This window comes from Phyllopteryx taeniolatus, chromosome 2 (assembly GCF_024500385.1).
Source record: "Phyllopteryx taeniolatus isolate TA_2022b chromosome 2, UOR_Ptae_1.2, whole genome shotgun sequence".
Taxonomy (NCBI): Eukaryota; Metazoa; Chordata; class Actinopteri; order Syngnathiformes; family Syngnathidae; genus Phyllopteryx; species Phyllopteryx taeniolatus.
In genome coordinates, this window is record NC_084503.1 from 38,631,878 (window position 1) to 38,649,643 (window position 17,766).

Genomic DNA, 17,766 nt, shown 5'->3' on the forward strand with positions numbered 1-17,766 from the left:
GCACCCGAGTTAAATATATGAGTGTCACAGCAAAGGGTCTGAATACTTACAGCTGTGTGAGATTTCAGTTTTTCTTTTTTAATAAATCAGCAAAAAATTCAACAATTCCGTTTTTTTCTGTCAATATGGGGTGCTGTGTGTACATTAATGAGGAAAAAAATGAACAAATGATTTTAACAAATGGCTGCAATATAACAAAGAGTGAAAAATTTAAGGGGTTCTAAAACTTTCCGTACTCACTGTATGGTGTTCTTTTGATGCAACTCAGCATTCTTTCTCCTCCAAACACGACAAGTTGAGTTTTTACCAAAAAATTCTATTTTGGTTTCATCTGACCATATGACATTCTCCCAATCCTCTTCTGGCTCATCCAAATGCTCTCTAGCAAACGTCAGACAGACCTGGACATGTACTGGCTTAAGCAGGGGGACACGTCTGGCACTGCAGGATTTGAGTCCCTGGCGGCTTAGTGTGTTACTGATGGTAGCCTTTGTTACTTTGGTCCCAGCTCTCTGCAGGTCATTCACTAGGTCTCCCCGTGTGGTTCTGGGATTTTTGCTCACTGTTCTTGTGATCATTTTGACCCCACGTGTGGAGGACAGAGGAGCTTCTTACTTATTTTACACCATAATTTACTGATAAATTCTCTAAAAATCAGACAATGTGACTTTGTGGATTTTTTTCTTCTCATTTTGTCCCTCAAAGGTGAGGTATACCTACGATGAAAATTACAGGCCTCTCTCATCTTTTTAAGTGGGAGAACTTGCACAATTGGTGGCTGACTACATACTTATTTGCCCCACTGTATAATATCAACTACAGTATGTCATTGAAATCCATCTGTCCTGGAGCAAAAGGAAAAACAAGTCATATAAAATATAAAATATGCTGTTTTAGCCAACTGGCCAAATAGTCAAGCTTGGATCTTTGTCATTTTGTATTGTAGAGTGGTGCCTTGAAAAACAAGTTCACAGTAATTTGTTCCGTGACTACGCTCCTAAAATATATAGTAAGAACATAATGCAATAGAATGTAAAGAATTAAAACAATTGTGCATCAAGATTAATTTATTGTGCTGCTCCTTTGACTGTATGCACCTTGGCCACCTGGGAGCAGTATAATTCAGACATACCGACTTCCATGAAGATGCTCCTCAGTAAGATGCAGCAGTAGTAGTTGTTTTTCGGAGAGGATAAAGAATATATGCAAGTTTTTATTTTGTGTCCCATTGTTTGTGTTTAAATATCCTTGCTGCTTAAAGGGTTTTAAAAACTGCGACTGTCTATGCTTAACACGTCAAGGCATTTTCCATTATGTTAATATTATGCTGGTGGGGCGCTTTTAATGCGTTTTTTTTTTTTTTTTTTTTTTTTAATACAAGTGTGATTCTCTTTGTTTTATGTTTAACTTGACACTAAAATACAACTAGGAGTGACATTAAACAGCTTGAAGCGTCTTTTTTTTTTTTAAAAGACCAATATCTGCCAAACTGTTGCTTGTTATGAAGTAATTTCGGTTCACTGCCACCATGCAGAGCTCGTACCTCAAATTCTTGCTCAAGTCAAAGCAAAAACAGCTGTCAGACTGACAGATCGTACCTAAAAAAAAAAATTATCGGTCGGGTTACTTGTATCTCAAGGCACCATTCTATTTCATGGACAAAAAGATGAATTCCTGAAGAAATCATCATTGATATATGTCAGGTTGTTATTTATGAAGCTAACAGAACTATAGATCCAGAAGCACGAATAGCTGCAGCACAATGAATGAGCAGCTTTTTGTCTTAATAGCTTCTGGATTAGCTGAAATAAGTCAAACAACAGATCTACTTCAAAATGTCATTTAATGACACAACTGTCAGTCCAAAGATCAGAAAAGTCTGTACGTAACACATTGTGCATAAAGCACTTATTGTGATGCAGCTGCTGGCAAAATGGTGCTTGTTGAGAAACACCTCACCATAAACAGGGATGTTAAATGTGTCAATCGAACAAAAACAAGCACTTATGAAAGACATAAGCAGCATGTAGCAACTTTACTGCGTTGTAGTCTCGAGATCCGCAATGGAAACCTGTTAATGCAACAGGCATCCTGTTCAATCACTTTTTTTCTATATTCATATATCAAACTACTTACCACCCCCCCCCCCCCCCCCCCAAGTCAATTGAAGGCGGTGGGCGACTGGTTAAAGCGTCAGCCTCACAGTTCTGAGGACCGGGTTTCAATCCCCGGCCCCGTCTGTGTGGAGTTTGCAAGTTCTCCCCGTGCCTGCGTGGGTTTTCTCCGGGCAGTCTGGTTTCCTCCCACATCCCAAAAACATGCATTAATTGGAGACTCTAAATTGCCCGTAGGTGTGAATGTGAGTGCGAATGGTTGTTTGTTTGTATGTGCCCTCCGATTGGCTGGCAACCAGTTCAGGGTGTACCCCGCCTCCTGTCCGATGATAGCTGGGATAGGCTCCAGCACGCCCGCGACCCTAGTGAGGAGAAGCGGCTCGGAAAATGGATGGATGGAAGTTAATTGAAAGGGGGCTCTGAATATGTGTTCATTGTTCAGGCAGTGTTTCCTAAAATAGGTCGCGGTACAATTTTTATTGGGTTGAACATTATTATAGTAAACACTAAGATATTTTATTGATCAGGCACACAAAGTTTGTTGAAATTTATGTGTGTTTTTTAACATCAGTCTTTCTATGCAGTCCATTTCAACACTACGACAATAATAGATGTAGTCCCGAGGAGAAACCACATTTCAAATTTGGATCTTGAGCTGATGAAGTTTAAGAAAGCGTGGCTAAATGCCTCCAAAAGTGTTAAGCCACCACTATTTCTTGCCCTAACAATCTGTTGACAGACGCCTCTCATTTCGATCCACTCGCAAGAAAACGAACATCCTGGACTAAAAATCAACTCTCCTTCCCAACTCTCATCAATATTTAACTTGGTCTAATTTGCAAACCGCTCTGGTAACCTAATTTGCTGCACTAGTAACACAACTAAGGGCCACTAGTGAGCATCTGTCACACACTAGTAGCCTCCTGGACCTTACTAGTAGCACTAAAATGCCCACTGGTAATTTTGCACCAATAGTAACATGTAGTTGTGCGACTAGTATGCCAACGTTGTCCTGCTATTCTGCAGAAATGCCATAAGTAGTGGAAAAACGTTACTACTAAGACAGCGTGTCTTGACATTCCACTCGTGTGCTGAATTGTCTTAGTCCATGTACTAGTACACTGTTTTTCCTCACTAGTTGTAGAAATTTGGTATACTAGTAGGACAACTGCATGATTGCTGTGACTAGTGAGCAAAAAACTGTACTAGTTGACATCTGTGTGCTACTACTACTGCACAATCATTCTACTAGTGTGCTAAATTGTCTTACTAGTGAGGACAAACAGCGTAATAGTACGTGGACCTTAAGCTTGATATCGAAGGCATCAAGAAAAAATCCTCAAACGGCTTTATGGAAAGCAGACCAAATACTAGCAGCCTTTATGCTAGTACTTCTATTGAAAATATAAATACTACTAGTTAATGGCTTACACTTCAGTACTAATAGTGCGCAGATGTCAACTAGTGCACAGTTTGCCTCACTAGTAACATAGTTGTCGTAGCAGTGTGCAGAAATGTCATGAAGTAGTGGAAAAAAACATTACTGGTGTGCTGAACTGTCTAATGGGGACAGAGGGTACTAGTACTAGTACCTTGACCTTAAGGTGGATATCAAGGATATTCAATAAATGCTCAATACCTCAGTATGGGACATTGTAAGAGCTACTAGTTGACATTAAGCACTTCCCTAGTGGTACTAGTAGCACGCCAATGTCAACTAGTGCAGTGACTTGATTCACTAATAACATGTAGTTGTCCGACTGGTATTCCAAAGTTTTCCGATACTAGTGTGCCGAACATTTTTTTTACTAACAAGACAGTCTTGTAGTAGTGCGCTGCATTGTCTATAGTGAGGATAAAGCACGTACTAGTACATGTACACGTACACTAGTACATGAGCCTTAAACTGGATATGGAATAAATGTACGAATGGCTTTGCGTGTGACGCTACCAGTTACACAACTACAGCTACACATCTTCATACGCCATCGGGGCTAGGAAAATACATTTTTGTACAAAGGCTGGATCTGGCTCAGTTCGTCCGAACCCTCTTGTGTCTGATTAGATTTTCTTGTTGACGTTCAGCGGCACCGGGTGGCCGCCCAGCAGCCGGTCCCGCTCCCGCACCTCCTCCTGTAGCTTGGCCTCCATCACCCGCAGCTGGCGGATGGTGGCCTTCATCTCCTTCATCTTCACCTCCATGAGGGCGATGATGTCCCGCTGCTCGTTGAGTTTGCGCAGCAGCTCGGCCGACGTGGTGCCGGTGGTCAGCGAGTACGAGTGGTCCAGCGGGCTGCTGGTCACGCTGACGTACTGCACGACCGACTGCTCGGCGGAGTCCTCTGCGCTCGCGGCCGTGGCGACGGCGGCGGTGAGTTCGGCGGAAGCTCCGATGGGCGCGGTGAACGGCGCCTCCGTCGCCACGGGCAGCCGCGCCGTGCCCAGATACTCCCCGTTTTGGCCGATCTGCACCACCGTGATGCTGTCGTCGATGGCCTCTCCACCGGCGTTGGCCTCGGCGCCCTCGGCGGTGTTCCCGAGCACGGTGTTGATGACGACCCCGGTGGTGGCTCCGGCGGGGGCTGCAGCCGCCGTCGTAGACAGTTTCTTACCTCTGCCGCGCCGACTCCTGCGCTCGTTCACACCCCTCAGGGGGAACAGCGACGGCACTCGGATGCTGTAGGTTTTCCTGCCGCCGACGAAGTGCACGCTGCAAACCCGGTGGCCCGTGGTGGGCTGGAAGGTGCTGAAACAGCCGCTGACCCCGGCCCGGGAGATGTTCCTCAGCCACTGCTCTCTGAGCGTGGTGTCCTTCGGAAAGGTGTAGAAGCGCAGGTCTCGGTCGCGATGCGAATTGCTGTAGCAGCCGGGGACACAGCAGGTGAATCCAGGCATGTTCACGCCGACAGCCCTCAAAGTCGACCCGCACGTCAAGTTACGACGCTTTTTATTGGGACTTTCTTTATTGTGTGCGCGATCTTCTGGAGCGGCCTGTAGCCGGAACTACACGTCCCACAACGCTAACAACTTCCTGTTTATTTTCCAGCGAACGTGGCGAATCTTTTGCTATACCGGCGCTTAAATCCACGCCATTTTGTCTGGACTGCGCGGAAATAAAACCTACAGGTGTACGTGATTCGAGGCTGCTGTTTTGTTAACTGCGGTAGACGCTAAGTTTTTTTTCTTCGTTCGGGTGTCAACACAGCAGCCCGCCATTTAGGACTAAAAATACCAGAATGCTTTGCGCTCGGTGACCACCACTACCGGAAAGCTACCGCCGCCGCTGGTCACTTGCTGGTATTACAGACATTTTACACCGGAGAGTCCAGTGCTCATAAAAAGTGAAGGATATTTGGCTTTCGGGTGGAATTTCGTGAAGAAACTAAAATGCGGTGGATTTAATTTGACCTTCTCGAAACTTTTTAATTCACTTCAGTACTTTTTGCACAACTTGCTGTTCAATTCACAACATGTCTTTCTAATTTCCAAGGACGTCCACGCCTATATCTTTCTGTGACTCTTCCAGTCTCTCTTTATCTCTGTTCCAACCAGGTGATGACACTCTAAACTCAGTTGTGACTTCCCCCGGAGAACATCTTTAAGCCTCGCAATGGCCAGGTATCTGTGTATCCATTGTTAGGTGTTGTCTTGGCCTAATTCTAATTGAACAAGAAATGTATTGGTCCGTTCATGTTTCAAACACCTCTTTTGCTCTTCGGCTCCTTGTTAGAGAACAGCAAGTCGTGCAAAAGTACTCCAAAAAACAAACAAACAAAAAACACTGAATTCAATAATTAATATTTGAAATAATAATTTCACATTAATTTTAATTATTCTCCTCTAAATCTTCAATCTTCATCCTGAAATTTCACTTTTTGTACCACTTCTCTGTGAGTTGCATCCAACCTTTTCTTTGTTGTTGTTGTTTTTTTTAAATCACACCTGCATTGGTGTAAATTGGGAAATTACAATATTTTTCAAAAACCTAAGATAGTTAAAAGGTCAGGTGGAAAAATATACAATTGGGTCTATCTAAACGCATATATCACAACATAATGTAGACTTTAATTTCTTTGACAACATGTTTCTATTTTTAACTTTTTGAAACAGCTTGTCATATGCTTCCGGGGAAATATGGCAATTGACACACCGACGTCAATGCCCGTTTAATAATATACGTATTGCATGTAAAATATTTTTGCGGGAGCTACGCGTGTAGTCTTGCTTACAGTGTTTCCTCCAGTGAGAGCATCTTTCTCTTTTTAACATCTCTGGTTCACCACTCACTTCCGCGTTATTGGGATTCCCACTTTCCAGGCAGGACACGCCCTGCTGCGACATGATTGGCTCCTGCGTAGCGGGAAGGGCAGGCGACGCAGATGGAACAAGATGACCGTCACAAAGACGTTTGTTATGGTTAGGTTTAGGGAAAGGGTTGGGTCTTAAGGTGGTATAGGATAGGTTAAGGTTGTGATTAGGGTGGGTTAGGGTTTCTGAGAACCATATTAACGCCGCCACAGTTAAGTCATATCTTTTCCAGTAGGGCGTGTTCTGCCGGGTTTACAGCAGCCAATCGCAGTGCAGCAGTGCCATGTCCTGGAGCCAGTAATATTGGAGCAGGGTGTGTCCTGCCTGGAAACTACGTGGGAATATTAATAACGCCTCACTTCCATCGTCAAGTTACCATTAGCAACTGGGCAGCACCCGGTCCGGGTGTTGGCTGTGCACTCGCCTGCATAAATACAGTAGGTATCAAATGTTACGTGTGTATATATTTTTAATTAGCATATGCCAAGCGGCTATGCATTTTAACAGTTTGGTCGTACGCTGTTTGACTTGGCTTTGTCGCGGTTAGCTGGCAAACATGCTAGCAAACCTTATCACAATGCTCACTGTCTCTTCTGTGGATGATGTCTGTCTTATCTGTAGTTAATCATTAAATTGTTTTGCCACATTCATTGTAGTTATTCGTGGGAAAAGAGAGTCTGGCGCCCACTGTGGGGCGTATATATAAGCCTGAGCTCAAACAGAGCTAGCCTAACATTCTTAATTTTAAAGTTGAAGATGAAACCTTTTTTTCCCTCATTAGAACACAGCCAGTTGATGCTAAAAGTTAAGGGAGGTTTCAGTTAAGCCTCCCACAATGAATGTCGTTGTCAGGTGCTCCTACCACATTCCAAATGCTGGCTAACGACGGTTTACGTTGACTAAATGGTTGACAAGATTGAACTGGACAGAATGTAAATTTATCTTCTCAAATAAATATGTGTAATGCACTTTCCGCAAAGGTACAGATGATGTTGCCATGCGAGAGGTGTGGCATGTGAAAAATGCGCTGGGAAATAAATTGCTGTCAGACTGCGAATCAGATGCTCAATATGTCACTGTGACTTTCTGTCTCACTATACAGTAAACTGAGCCTGCAGATAAATCAATGTACTGTATTTGCTCATATCGTGGCTTGGGGGCTTTATGTATTCATTTGTAGAGTACAGGGCATCCTGTTGGGCTAGCATGTTTCACAGTACTCTAATAGAGGTGAGTGATAACCACTCATCCACCGTGCTGTTGAGGAAGTATTTCAAAATACTGTACTACTCTTGTCAAGTGTTTAAATTTTAGCTTCCTTTTTTTGGGTGTTATTTTTCAGTGTGAAGGTCTTCCTTCCAGACACCAGAGAAGACACCGGCAGATGGATGAATTGGGAGTTGGGATGTATGTGAGCGTCACCATGATTTCGACGTAAGGCTGCAGCAAGAGGCGCCGTCATGCTGCCAGGAGTCGGCGTGTTTGGGACAGGAAGCACAGCTCGAGTGCTGGTCCCTATGCTAAAAGCTGAGGGCTTTGAGGTCCATGCACTCTGGGGGAGGAGTGAAGAGGAAGCATGCAGCCTGGCAAAGGAGCTCGGTATCCAGTTTCACACGAGTCGATCTGATGACGTCCTGCTACACCAAGATGTTGACCTTGTTTGCATCTATATTCCACCCTCAATGACACGGCAGATTGCTGTCAAAGCACTGGGTAAGAGGTCAGAAACACACACGACTGAACAGCAGCAAGGCGGCCACGGTTGAGGTGTTCGAATTCCCATTGTCGCCATCCAGTTACGTGATAGGAGATCAGGGCCCATCGTGTACTTTTCACTTGATCGGTATCTGCTGGAATAAGATCTTATTCTTTCCTAATTTTTAAAGATCTCAAAGCGTTAAAACAATCCTGGGGTGCAAAGATCTTGCCGAATTGAACAGCAATAGCTAATTTTTATATAAAACAATGTAAAGTTTCATTTTTTTTAGAACCAGTATTTTAAGAGTGTCAGTCACAGAGCCGGCTTCAAGCAGCAATCTGAGCTTCTACAGCCAGCCACGGACGGTGCTCTCTGTAGTGGACAGCGCTTCCCAAATATCATCCCTTCCCAGAGTATGACTTCAAAACTTGAAGCTTGTCTGCAGCTCGGTAAGGAAAAAGATGCACGGCGTGAGATGTGGAAACATTTTGCTTACACGGCACATGGTTAGCGCAAGCCAAAGAATACTCCAAAGTCCGCAAAGCCTGATATGATATACAGCGTGGCCAAACAGCTCGCTGAACGGCATCGTCAAAGGTTAGGAAATGGGACGCATTTACACAACCTAGCTTCACATAAAGTCTAACGAGTGTGAAATATTTTGTGACAGGCAAACTTGTGCCCCACTGGTTGTATTTGATGAGGCAATTAATCAGTAGTGTTTTTTAGTAGCTGAGCGGAGTCAAGCACTCACCCACCAACTATGCAGCTGCATTGAGTCATAATACATTTAAGGTAAAGAAACAAAAAGATAGACTCAGGCTGACCAGATGACCAGCATGCACAATAGAGAGAGCTCTCCAGTTTTCTAATGGAATTCCTGAGTGTTGACCTCAGCTTCCTCTTATAGTTGCAACATCCTGGCAGTGTGTCTCCCACCCGCCATGGAGGTCCAAGGCTATGAAGCCTCGCCTGTGTATTTGATCATCTCTGCTCTACAGTTCATGTAGCAGAAAGTTGAACATTTGGCTAATTAATTTCATACCTGATTAATTTGACTTTCACTATGTAAAAGATGAGAGGCAAGACTTAGTAGGATTCAAACTTGATGAGAAAAACTTCACTTTCACACTGCATTCCCGTGTAATTTATTCACCTGTCCCGTTCAGACAGAACTCGCCGAAGTGAGTCATCACAGTGGCGTTGGCACTGCAGTTGCTCTTTCCCGCATAAAGACAATTAAATCCAAGGGAAGGTTAGCAGTGCAGCGCCAACTGCTTGAAACACAAAGGGGTGTGCCGTGGACAATGAGTCTCGGATGTTAAACCTCACACTTTGGTTGCTGCTTCTCATATTACGCCTCTGATACTACGTCAAAACCCACATCCGCCGTCCATCATCGGTGCCTTACAGAGAGGAGGGGGGAAAAGCCAGTTTGGATGGGTTTGGTCAGAAAATAGAATTTTTTTAAAAACATGAACAGCAGGATCAATGTCCTCGTTTAATTAGAAGTGGAATGTAAACAGTCCTCTTCATCATGCCGTTCACATTTTGATGTAAATGAGACCAAGGCGACAGTTAACAATTAATCAGCAGTACCACGCCATTGTGATACTTCAGACATGACGTTCTCTGAGGGAAATGGCCACAGAGCTTAGTGTAGCAGAGTGTCATCAGCAGGTTACAAAGAAGATTCAGAGAGACTGAAAGAGTCACAGAAATGCATATACTGTAAGTGGACAGCCTTAGAAATGTGCGTTGTGAATTTTGCCTTCAGCTTCTTATTAGAGAATAGCAAATTGTGCAAAAAGGTACTTTAAGTTTAGAGGTCAAATTAAGTTTAACTGCAAAGATTATAGTGCATTTTAGGTTCATCCTGAACATTCACACGAAAACCCAACACAATTGTCCCTCGCCATATCGCGCTTCACTTTTTGCTGCTTCACTGTACTGCAGATTTATAAAGGGTACATATAAAATTTTATATCACAGATTTTTTGCTATATCACACGATTTCGCGCTGATTATTTTTCCACACGGACTATTACTGCAGAGCAATAAGCACGAGACTGGAAGAAAGAGTGCCCAAAAGACAGAGAATGTCCTTTCACACTTAAAAGAAGCTGTAGAGCAATGTGCAAAAAACAACTGACTTAAATGACACAACTGTATGTCTATGGTAAACATCGTTAGCTGATTTAATATAGCCTACCACCGCTAGTTAGAACCAATTGTAATCCCTCCACCGTTGGTCAAGGAAAGACACAGCCGCCAGTGCACTGTCAGTCACTTTATTGAACATTGGTAACAAAATAAACACAAGCACATATTCACACACAACCTGCCATTTTCCAAAACACAGGCTGAAACACTTAACACAGAGTGGTTTTCGATTTAGCCAGTTAACAGCCTGCCAACTCTACACTTTCATTTGCTGACTCTCAACGTCCCTCAACAGGCCAGGGCCCGCCTTTTGAAGTCACGCACACATTTAGTCACGGTCGGCGATACAGTACCATAGAATGTGAGGATGGCAACCCTAAGTGGACAAAAATAATACCTCCACCTCACATGCGTATTCTATTGGTATTGTACATACAGGTTTAAAATGTATATAAATAATGAAATAACTATATGGTCGCTACTTCCCGGATTTCGTCTATCGAGGGAGTGGTCTGGTATGCAACACCCACGGTAAATGAGGGGTTACTGTATCGCAAACATTTTATTTACTATTGTATACAGTATGAAATGCTGTTATGAATTAACCCGTAGTGCAGTGCTCAATTTTTTTTTTCCATCGCCGTTGCAACAGTCACATGCGATTTCAACGGGAATACTGTAACGTGCTTTTAAATAACGATCGAAATGTGATACTTAATTTTTTTTCTCCGTATTAGGAAGAGAGAGAAAAAAAATCCATGATGATTATTATTGGAATAATATATTTTTTTCCTCTGTCTCTCTGCAGGCATAGGCAAGAATGTTGTATCTGAGAAAGCTGCGACTGCTGTGGATTCTTTCCAGATGGTGAATGCAGCCAGATATTACCCGCAGCTGCTCAGCATTATGGGTAGCACCCTGCGTTTCCTTCCCACTTTTGCGGCGATGCGGCAGCTGCTGGTCGAGGGATACGTGGGTGAAGTGCAGGTATGCGACGTGCGCGTGTACGGCCCCAGCCTCCTGGACCAGTCGTACGGCTGGACTTGTGAGGACCTGATGGGAGGCGGGGGGCTGCACACAGTCGGCTCGGCCATCATCGACCTTTTAAGTTACCTAACCGGGACGCGGGCCCAACGCGTTCACGGCCTGCTACGCACCTTCGTACAACAAAATGACACCATCAGAGGCATCCGACGGGTCACCAGCGACGATTTTTGTTTTTTCCAAATGTTGATGGGGCCGTGCTCGGGGGGCGTGTGCTGCACCGTGACCCTGAACTTCAACATGCCGGGTTCCTTTTTGCATGAGGTGATGGTAGTTGGATCTGCGGGGAGACTGGTGGCCAGGGGGACAGAACTGTACGGTCAGCGCAACAGCAGCAAAAGCGAGGAGCTGTTGATAGGTGACGGTGGCTGGGCTGGACCTGATGCGAAAGGCATACCTTTGCCCCACCTGCGGGGGCTGGGTGGCATGGTCAAGGCCTTGAGACATTCCTTCCAGGCTCACCAGGAGCGCAGGTTATGGGCGCGCGGGCCGGTCGCCATGGCACCCACCTTCGAGGACGGCTTGTACGTGCAGACGGTTGTGGAGGCTGTAAAGCGGTCCAGCTGTAGTGGAGAGTGGGAGTGTGTTGAGATCATGAGTAAAGAGCCCGATCCCAACCACAACCTGTGTGAGGCTCTACAGAGAAATAAGAACTAATCATCAAACACGACTCGCAAAAATTTTGGGTTACTGAGCTTTCCGGTGAAATTTCAAGATGAACTTAAAATGCACTATAACCTTACCAGGTGAACTTAATTTGAGCTTCTCTGAACATTTGTATGCACTTGTCCAAGTGTTCAATATTTCAGGACTTTTTAAACAATTCACTGTTATTGGCCCCAACATACCGAGTGACGCGGCCGAAACCGACTGAATTTACGCACAGTGTGCAGGGTTCTGCAACTAGTTGCATGAGTGGCCAATTTTCGGCCACTGGTTTTGATGCAATTCAAAATTTTAATCGCCAGTGGACGGTGTCGCAATGTCACAGCAAAATGCGCGACTTTTCACAAAAAATATGTTTCTGGGTTTTAAGCGTAACCTGCCAAGCCACACAATATAGTATCTACTATACACAAATATATATAAAATGTTTTACAATGGTACTTAACTGTATTTATAATTTCATATTGCTGGCATGGGGCAGAATCCTCGCATTTCCAAGATCATCACTTTTCAGGAAACCAAAAAAAAAAAAAAAAAAAAACAGTATGCTTGTGGGGTCATTCACATTGCATTTTCAAAGACAGCATGCCATTGTAAACACTCTAGATTGGACAATAATTTCTAAAAATAACACATCCTTGTGGAGACTGACCATTAGTATAGATTTGTGAAAAAATATGAAATGTACCAAATTTTGATACTTCCCGACAGTGACGATACAGTGCAGTGAAAAAGTATTTCCCCCCTTCTCAAAGTTTGGTCTCACTAGTTACTAGGGTCGGGCATGGAGAATCGAGAACCGATTAGAACCGGGAGTAACATCCCGTTCAGTAATCGTTTAAATAAAAAAAATTTGGTTCCCTGTTTTGATGCCTGTAGTCCGCCAAACCCGAAGGAGAAAGTGGCAAAAAACAACGAAGAAGAACGCGCCTGAAGACGTGCTTGTGCTCAACGGTGGCGGCTAACTAAAGTGTGTCTTAACTATGTTAAAATAAATGACCAGTCGCCTCAGTGCATCACTTGGAATAAGATTATATTGTGCAAAGGAGGCTTTCATGATGTGTAGAAGTCTGACGTGCTCCCTGCCGCACCGAGCTTCAGCCTATACCACACGAACGTCAGTCAAGTCAAATTGGGTGAATGAAACAATAAAATAAGTCTATGCCAACATTGAGGCAGCTAACAAGTTAAAGGTAGGTTGCACTTTTGCACTGATGTTTTTTACCGTTTATTTTAGTCTTCAAACCAACATAAGAGCTGATGACAGAAAAAAAAAAAAAAGCTTAACATTGAGCTAAAACTTTACCGGTCAAACTAGCAACTTTACATCACAATGAATTAGGACAAAATTTACATAAACGTTGTCTCACAGTATCACAAACACTAACCTTGTGTCTCATCGGTGGGTAGGTAAAGGAATCAACGTTTGATAGTATTTGGTTCCATTTATTACTCTTTTTCTTAACGTCTACGTTTACTTTCGTTTTGTTTTTGTTGTGTGAAGTTACTTTTCGTGCCAAAATGCTGAGTTCCAGTGCGTACCCTTCAAAATAATAAGCTACTAGCTTAAAACAGGAAGTCAAGTGAAAACTTGCACACACAAACCATTTGATGTGATAAAACAGTCACAAATAATTTTAACAATGCTATATTTAACTTTTTGCTGAAACATTAATTAATGAATATGAAGTAAATTGTATTAGTTCCAAACACATTTCCTTTTAGTTCATAGCTTTGATATTGATACTGGTTATAAAACCCCTGGTCAAATGTTCATTTTAGTCTATGCAGCGGGCTGCTAAGAAAATGGATGTTCATAATTTGGACACCCTTTTGAAACCATGCAAACTTTTTTGACCCAGCCCCCTAAAAGAATCTGAATCGAGAATCGTTTGGAACCAGGATCGAAATGAGGAATCGAGACCGGAATCGCTCCAATTCAAACGATGCCCAACCCTACTAGTTACATAGTTGTCCTGGTAGTGTGCAGAAATGTTATACAGTAGTGGAAAAACCTACTAGTGTGCTGAATTGTCCTATTAGTGAGGACAGAGAGTGTACTCGTGAATGGACCTTAAACTAGATTTCAAGGATGTCGAATAAATGCTCAAACGGCTTTATGGAAAGCAGCCCATACTAGTAGCATACCTGGTCATCCTAGATGGCGGTTCCCTCGATCTTTAATCTCTTGTCAAGGTCTCTTTGTTTTCTTCCCCCTAAATAGGGAGCTTTCCTTGTCCAGATGGGGGGGTCGAGACCAGAGGATGTCATAATCCTTTGTGATTAAAGGATGTGTAAATAAACGTGACCAGTTTTAGTTTTTTTTTCTTATTTACACAAATACAGTATGTAGCTGTGGCTAGAAAGCAAAGCGTTGTGAGTCTCTGTCGCAGAGTACGGGTGTTTCTTCCTTGACTTCTACATAAAAAAATTTAAAAAACGGCCGGTAGATGTGCAATGCTCAATTGCTCGGTGTGCGTCGAAGAGTCGCAAATTGCAATTTCTTCGCGATGGTTCACTGCAGTCGTGTTTGTCTGTATTGTTCTGTTCCTAACAAGAAGCTGAAGGGCAAAATTCGAGCTCCTTGTTTGAGAAAAACAAAAAGTACTGAAAAATTGATCAGTTGGACATGACATTCAAAAGTTAAGAAGGTCAAATTAAGTACATATGTAAAGGCTAGAGTGCATTTTAGGGGGCATCTTTAAAATTTCACCCAAAAGCCCAATACCACATCCCTAAGGTTTTGTGACTAGTGTATTTTAGGAGTGCTACTACTAAACATGTCTGATGGAACTGGCCAGGAATGTTTTCACTTCAGCTGCAGTTTGTACCACACGACTACTTTGAGCTTTATTGACACCTGTTTTATTGAATGTTTGGCCTGAGAAACATTCACTATTCGTTTTCTCTATTGAGAGCCATTTTTATTTTTTATATATTAATAATACTTGGGCTAAAAAAAAAAAAAAGGGTTTTTTTTGTGTTTTTTTTTACATTGGTGTGTTTATTTGAAAAATATTATTATACATCCAAGTCCAATGGCACCTTATTGTGAAAGTCTTGATGATGTGATTTGACTAACAAATTTACTTTTGTGACACTGGCAAAATTCTACTGATGTTCCATTGGTGGTGCTCAGCTTTTTTGGAACATTTACTAGCAGAATAATGCAGCTGTGCAGAACATTTTGAATGTGCAGTAAATTAATATGGAAATTATCGGTTTCGTGCGACACATTGGATGGAGCATGTAGAGTTGAGGTTTTCCCCTTTCTTGCTAGGATTTTCTCCGGGCTTTCTCCCACGTTCCAAAAACACGCATGTTAGGTTAGGTTATCCCTCTCACTTATAGTCATCTAAAATCACCTGTGTCCCCAAACAGGATAGAAAATAGATGAAATAGTATGTTTTTAGTCACTGATGGTGTAGTGGTACACTCGCCTGACTTTGGTGCAGGCAGCGTGGGTTCAGTTCCCACTGAGTGACGGTGTGAATGTGAGTGCGAATGGTTGTCCGTGTCTATATGTGCCCTGCGACTGACTGGCGACCAGTTCAGGGTGTAGTCCGCCTTTCGCCCAAAGTCAGCTGGGATAGGCTCCAGCGTCCCGCGACCCTAACCAGGATAAGCGGTGTTGAAAATGGATGGATTGCATGTTTTGATGCCACATTGGTAGACTAGGATGTAAGTAATATCTGCAATAGTAAGGACTGTGTTTAATAAGCTATTTTGGAAAAGTGATGTAAAGGTGGATTTGTGTCCCCAATTGAAGCGACTTAAAATCCCCCAGACGAAAGAGGATGGAAACAATTTGTGGTCTCCTTCACAAAGCAGCGGATGTTTCGGCGATGGTGGGGAAATCACAATTTCCCTGCAGCAACCACGTGTGAAAACATCCTAATTCCATCAGATTGTGGTATAACAAGAGGCTATTTGGTTGCAAAAAAAAAAAAACAGCACAACACATTTGGCAAGAAGGGCTTTTTTTGTTTGTTTGTTTTTTCCGACCGATCTGTTACGTATTGTTTACTCTGAAGCAGGACCCAACCAGGTTTCAAACAACCAGGATTCAATGAAGCATTTTATATATTTTCTGGCTTCAAACGTAATCTTGCACCAGCAGAAACGAGGCTCGTCAAATATTACAGCGACATTTTAGCATTTAAACTGTTGGTTTTAGATAACCTATTTGACAAGCAAATGAGGTGAAACTCACTTGTTTACGTTTGTTGTCCTTTTGTGAGACTTTTTGTTGTTTGCAAAAAGATATGAACTGATGCCTCAAATCCAGAGTGGTGCCAAATATGCCCTGTCATGGATATTTGAACCCCTGGATATAACGTGTGACTAGGATGATGTCATGGTCGTACAGTAGTCACTCACCGATACTCTTAACATTTTAGGATTTTTTTTTTTTCTGTTTTTAATAAATGAAAACCCCCTTTTAGACCTACTCAGACTCTGCAAAGATTTTGACCTAACTCTATTCCAACAGTGCATTACTGTACTATAAAAGTAAGTTTACATCACGTGTTTTCATAATATACATCCTATTTCCCAAGACATTCCAAACATTCTGATTTAGCTTGTATTATCATCTTTTTTTGCACTGACACTGTAAAATTATTTAACAAACTGCGCTTCCTCTTCCAGCCAGCGCACTGCAAAATGTATTTAATGTTTGTCTGTATAAGGAAGATTGTTTATTTATGGTTTGGTGTGGAAAATAATTTCATGTTTATTCATCTGTTCACTTTTGTCAGTCTGTGAATTTATTTTGAAGCTGTAATATTTATTACTTTTTTTTTGGTTTTGGTTTTCATTTCTGACCATGCCTCTTTGAGAACACAGTGTTGTGTTTATGTCTGGGGAATCTGTTTATCTGACAGATATTTCCTTTAATAAATACAGTTGTATTAATTTAAATGTTCACTTTTTGCTCATGTCAAGTGAAGCTAATGGCATGTTGAAACCTTTGAAATAGACATGACTGTTGCTAACAAGTACAGACAGCACATAAGAGCATTTATTCAATATCCTTGATATCCAGTTTAAGGTCTATGTACAGTACTCGTACGCTCTTTGTCCTCACTAATAACACAATTCAGCACACTTGTAGAATGACTAGGGCGCACTAGTAGAACAACTGTCTTCCTGTTTTTTCCACTACTAGAGCAACTGCAACTAACTACTAGTAAGCAAACCGAACTAAAGTACTGTGCTGCACTAATAACACTAACTAGTTTGCATGTGTCACACACTAGTAGTCTCCTGGACCCTACAAGTTGCACCAACATGGCGACTAGTAGTTTTGCCTTACTAGTTACAGTACATAGTTCTCCTGGTAGTGTGCAGAAATGTTATAGAGTAGTGGAAAAGCCTACTACTGCGCTGAATTGTTTTACTAATGAGGACAGAGAGTGTACTAGTGAATGGACCTTAAACTGGATTTCAACTGGATTTTTTATCTTTAATCCCTTCTCAAGGTCTCTTTGTTTTCTTCCCCCTAAAAAGGGAGTTCTCCTTGTCCAGATGGGGTGGTCTAGACCAGGGGATGTCATAATCCTTTGTGATTAAAGGATGTATAAATAAACTTGACTTGACCAGTCTTTTTTTAAGACCGTGCCAAGTACAGTGCTGTGAAAAACTTTTTGGCCCCTTCTCAAATTCTATTTTTTTTCAGTTTCTCCACTTTAATGTTTACGATCATCAAACAAATGTAAATATCAGACAAATTATGAAATGCAATTTTAAACTACTGCCTTTATTAAGTGG

General features: G+C 42.4%; 2 protein-coding genes across 2 annotated transcripts; one reads left to right on the forward strand and one right to left on the reverse strand.

Annotated features, from left to right (window-relative positions):
- Positions 1-1,824: 1,824 nt before the first annotated feature.
- On the reverse strand, positions 1,825-5,328 carry thap11 (THAP domain containing 11). The gene has a single exon (XM_061766138.1). It carries the CDS (start codon positions 5,007-5,009, stop codon positions 4,176-4,178), a length of 834 nt encoding a protein of 277 aa, XP_061622122.1. The 5' UTR covers positions 5,010-5,328; the 3' UTR covers positions 1,825-4,175.
- Positions 5,329-5,378: 50 nt separating this feature from the next.
- gfod2 (glucose-fructose oxidoreductase domain containing 2) lies at positions 5,379-17,640 on the forward strand. The gene is made up of 3 exons (XM_061766136.1): positions 5,379-6,859; positions 7,765-8,135; positions 11,093-17,640. Exons 2-3 carry the CDS (start codon positions 7,883-7,885, stop codon positions 11,983-11,985), a joined length of 1,146 nt encoding a protein of 381 aa, XP_061622120.1. The 5' UTR covers positions 5,379-6,859; positions 7,765-7,882; the 3' UTR covers positions 11,986-17,640.
- Positions 17,641-17,766: the final 126 nt, after the last annotated feature.